Source organism: Nematolebias whitei, chromosome 15 (assembly GCF_014905685.2).
Source record: "Nematolebias whitei isolate Nwh7 chromosome 15, NemWhi1, whole genome shotgun sequence".
Taxonomy (NCBI): domain Eukaryota; kingdom Metazoa; phylum Chordata; class Actinopteri; order Cyprinodontiformes; family Rivulidae; genus Nematolebias; species Nematolebias whitei.
In genome coordinates, this window is record NC_056512.1 from 21,885,895 (window position 1) to 21,889,991 (window position 4,097).

General features: G+C 41.5%; 1 protein-coding gene across 1 annotated transcript in view; it reads left to right on the forward strand.

Annotated features, from left to right (window-relative positions):
- The first annotated feature begins 794 nt into the window (after nucleotides 1–794).
- pick1 (protein interacting with prkca 1) overlaps nucleotides 795–4,097 on the forward strand; it is an 8,447-nt gene continuing 5,144 nt past the window's right edge. The window contains exons 1-2 of the mRNA XM_037688495.1: nucleotides 795–815; nucleotides 1,820–1,961. Coding sequence (XP_037544423.1) covers nucleotides 795–815; nucleotides 1,820–1,961 — 163 coding nt within the window. The remainder of the gene's footprint in view (nucleotides 816–1,819; nucleotides 1,962–4,097) is intronic.

Here is a 4,097-nt window from a genome sequence, read left to right on the forward strand (position 1 = left end):
GGAAGGAGGCCCAGAGGAAGACCCAGGACACGCTGGAGGGACTATATTTCTCGGCTGGCCTGGGAACGCCTCGAGATTCCCCCGGAAGAGCTGGCCCAAGTGGTTGGGGAGAGGGAAGTCTGGGCCTCCCTACTTAGGCTGCTACCCCTGCGACCCGACCCCGGATAAGCGGAAGAAAATGGATGGATGGATGGATGGATTCCTTTAGGACCTAATGTTGTCCAACTGATTTAAACTAACATTTACATCATGCCTTTTTATTTCTTCAGTTTCTCTTTTCATATTGTTAAGTTTAATATTTTCATTCACTCCACTATGTAACATTGTCACAGAGACTTTCATTCTCACTAAGCATACAAACCAATCCAACAAAGTTCAGTCAGTCGGTCCTCTGGATGTTTTTTTGTGTTGAATCATTTCATCTTTCATCCAAAAGACTTCATCAGTCCAAGGAGTCACAACAAACTCAATCCCATAAGTAGCACACTCACATAGTGGACCAACCAGTTTGATGGTGATAAGATGGTTTCTGGAGTCCACTCTCTCCTCCGCCAACTCGTCTGAGGCAGCCATGGCCAAAGTGGTTCAAAACATCAAAGTTCATGCTCTAGATGATCAAAATCTCTTTGTTAAGAAATCAGGTCTCTCTTGTGAGTCCCTGAGGCTCGATGAGATTAACCTGTATAAATAAAGGTTTAATTAATGAAAATAATCCTGGTTAAAAAAAATAAAAAATAAAACCAATCCATCTTGGTAGCAGTATATTCATCAAAACGTCCACTATCTGCTTTAGGATGGGTTTGATCAATGACGAGGTAAGCAGTTGGAATAGTCATGGTTATGTTTTCACAAGTCTGGCTTAATGGTTGTAGATATTCAAACCACACACGTGTCCTAACAAACATGATGTGCCCATAGGTACCAGCTATTTTAATTAGCTACTTTCCAAAGTCCATCACTTTTTTAGAAGGTCTGTGGAGAGACAGTGCCTTGTTTCATTTGGGCTCTAGGCCTGATAGGTTTAACAGTGTGCTGATACTTGGTTACATTTTTCTGTCCAGTCCTTCCTGAAGGAGCTCAGATAAGGTATATTCACTGCTAGCTTTAGTTGACAAAGCTTCTATAGTTTGTCCTGCTGCTTTAACATTTCATGAAGCTGTTCTAATAATGGGCCTAGGAATTGCACTCCGTAGTTCTAGGGGTAATTTTTAATGCTGATTTTTCCATTTTAGGGGTCTATTGGGGTCTTGTCTATCCCTGGATCCACACCTGAATTTTTTTTTTTCTTAAACCATTTTACACTACAATTAGTTTGATTTAGTGGTGTTTGAGCATGTGTTGTTGTGAGTACTGGTAAGCTATTATGGGATATTTTCCAGTTTAACTTTTTTTAGATTGATGATACGTTCATGTCAGTGATTCACCCGATTTGTATGTTCTGATGTAAAACGAGGAAGCTCGAAGAGAACCAAACTTCTCTCTGATATTTAAAGGGACGTCACGTGTTTTGTTTTTTGGAAGCTTTTTATGGAGGACATTTATTTTGCCATCCTCTCGGGAAAACACCTATCGTGTTAATGTCATTATTATATTGTTGTTTAAGAAAACTCGTTAAAGTGCTACTGAAGTGTATATTTGTACAACCTTCTAGTTTGTTCTGCTGGAAGATTCAATTTAGGTCAGTTTGTAAAACAACACATCAATATTTCTTTTTTCAGGTTGAGGGTTAGGAGTTGTTGGTATTTGTCTCTTTTTAAAGGCAGCAGCACTTTTCTTTTCCATTTGCTGACCAGGTGCTCATCTTCTGTCTTTCTCACAGCCTTTGTCGCTGTTTGACGTCCAGTTCCTGAACGCGGTGGGAGACCTGCTGGACCTGATTCCAACTCTGCTTTCCAAGGCTCCACACAGAAAATTCAGATCTCCAGGGATGGGACACTGCTCTGCACTCATCAAGGTGATGGGTCCACACACAGAGTCCAACGTTCAGAGAGTTAGGAGCAGTTCCTCAAAAGCTCCTGAGGAACAAATGAGTGATGCATCACTGCCATCAGCTGTGCTTTTTGTACAGCAGTGTTTACAAAAATACAAAAAAGTATATTTGTGACTGACGGGGAGTTTCATGTTTGTAAGCTAACTTTAGGAACTCAACACTTCAGTCCCTAACGAACCATTCATAGATTTGAGCAACACATCCAGGTACCGAGCGTCTTTGTTCCTGCCATCCTTTCGGGGAATAGCAACTCCTCCACTGACGGGTGGTGAATGGAGCTCTGGAGGTTTTTATGGAGAAAACAGCTTCAAATAAAACTAGTTTGGCTTTGAAGCATTTAAGTATCCAAAATTATGGTCTGCCAGGCAAGCAACCATTTTAAAGTCCCTTCTGATCGATGGTCACTAGTGTTTATCCATCCATCCATTTTCTTTACCCGTTTGTTCCATTTTGGGTCACGGGGGTCGCTGGTGCCCATGTCCAGCAATCACTGTGCGAGGGGCGGGGTACACCCTGGACGGGTCGCAAGTCCATCACAGGGCCACATAGAGACAAACGAGCCAAACAACCATTCATTCTCTCACTCACACCTAGGGACAATTTAGAGTTACCAATCAGCCTAACATGCATGTTTTTGGTCTGTGGGAGGAAACCGGAGTACCCGGAGAAAACCCACGCATGCACGGAGAGAACATGCAAACTCCACCCAGAAGGCCCCTGGACCGGGGTTTGAACCAGGGACCTTCTCACTGAGAGGCAGCAGCTCTACCAGTTGCGCCACCGTGCTGCCCACTAGTGTTTAATTCAATTGTAAATCTAGATTGAAGTTGATGATGTGTCATGAAGTGAATCTTTGTGGGAATGTATTCCTCACAGTCGTGGTTGCTTTATTTAGTTATTTTGGCTCTTAGGGCTGAAGTAACTGTTACCTAATTAATTTATTATTAGTTAGCATTCTGATGGGTTCCCTCACAGTGGGTTAACCAATAGCTGCAAAATTATTAAATCTTTTACCTTAAAAATAAACTCTAACAAGGAAAAACATCCCACTTTAGTAAAAAGTATCTATATTTTTTATGAAGTGATGGCTTTATGTAAAACAGCTGCTACTCTGCAGCTGGACTGAAAGAACAAATCTCCCCTTTTTGTTGCTGCTCATTAAGCCAACAAACATTCATACGTTCATGTTTAACTCATTGTAACGGGCAAACTGCAGTCAGAATCTTTAGAAGGCATGACACTACTATTATCTCTCCTTTGACACCAGCGGTGCACCTTTTATTTTTTCTTTGTAAAGGGGACCAACCGTTTGAAGGAGAAAAAAAAACGTGACGTGGTGGTCGGGGCTTAATTTGTAAACCGGTCGATGCCGGAATGCAAATAGCATGCAGGGCGGGGTGGGGTCTGTTTTTTTAATAAATTAGATGCGATTTCCTGCATTTCGGTGTATTTTAATGGATCGTTAAACATTTACGTTTACCTACATTTGTACACACTTCTGTCAAGCATCACCCTCCCCTTTACTTGACGGTTCTGAGCACGACTCTTCTCCGCTGAATTCACTGTCCTGCTCGTTGTTGTCCGACCACATGTGGAACCTCCAGGCACCTCCTCCTTCTGTTCATGGCGGCTGCCTGTGAGCTCCTGCTCGTGTACGACTGCCTGGTTAGCTCGGCACTCACCCCCACCACTCACTCGCTCCTGCTCAGATATCGATTGCCACTGCCTTCAGGTTATTTAATTCCCGGTTGTCCAACTAAGGAAAATGAGAAGCCTTTTTTAAATGAAAGTAAATTGGACTGTCTTTTTGACATTTTGATTGCTGTTATTTTGACAAATTAGTGCCATCGTTTTGATACGTGATGTGAATAATACACATCAAACATTTCTCTTGTTGCATTTTTAATCAATAATCAAAATTGTATGAACGACCTACTTAAAATGTCAAATTGAATTGCAATTTAGTTGTGCTGTTTAATTATATTTTTGAGTTTTTTTTATAAAATTGCACGATGACTTGGAACTTTTAGGGTCAGAGATTTTTTAAGTAGGGATGCACAATATTGGATTTTTGGCTGATATGTTAAAACTTATTTGGCCGATAAAC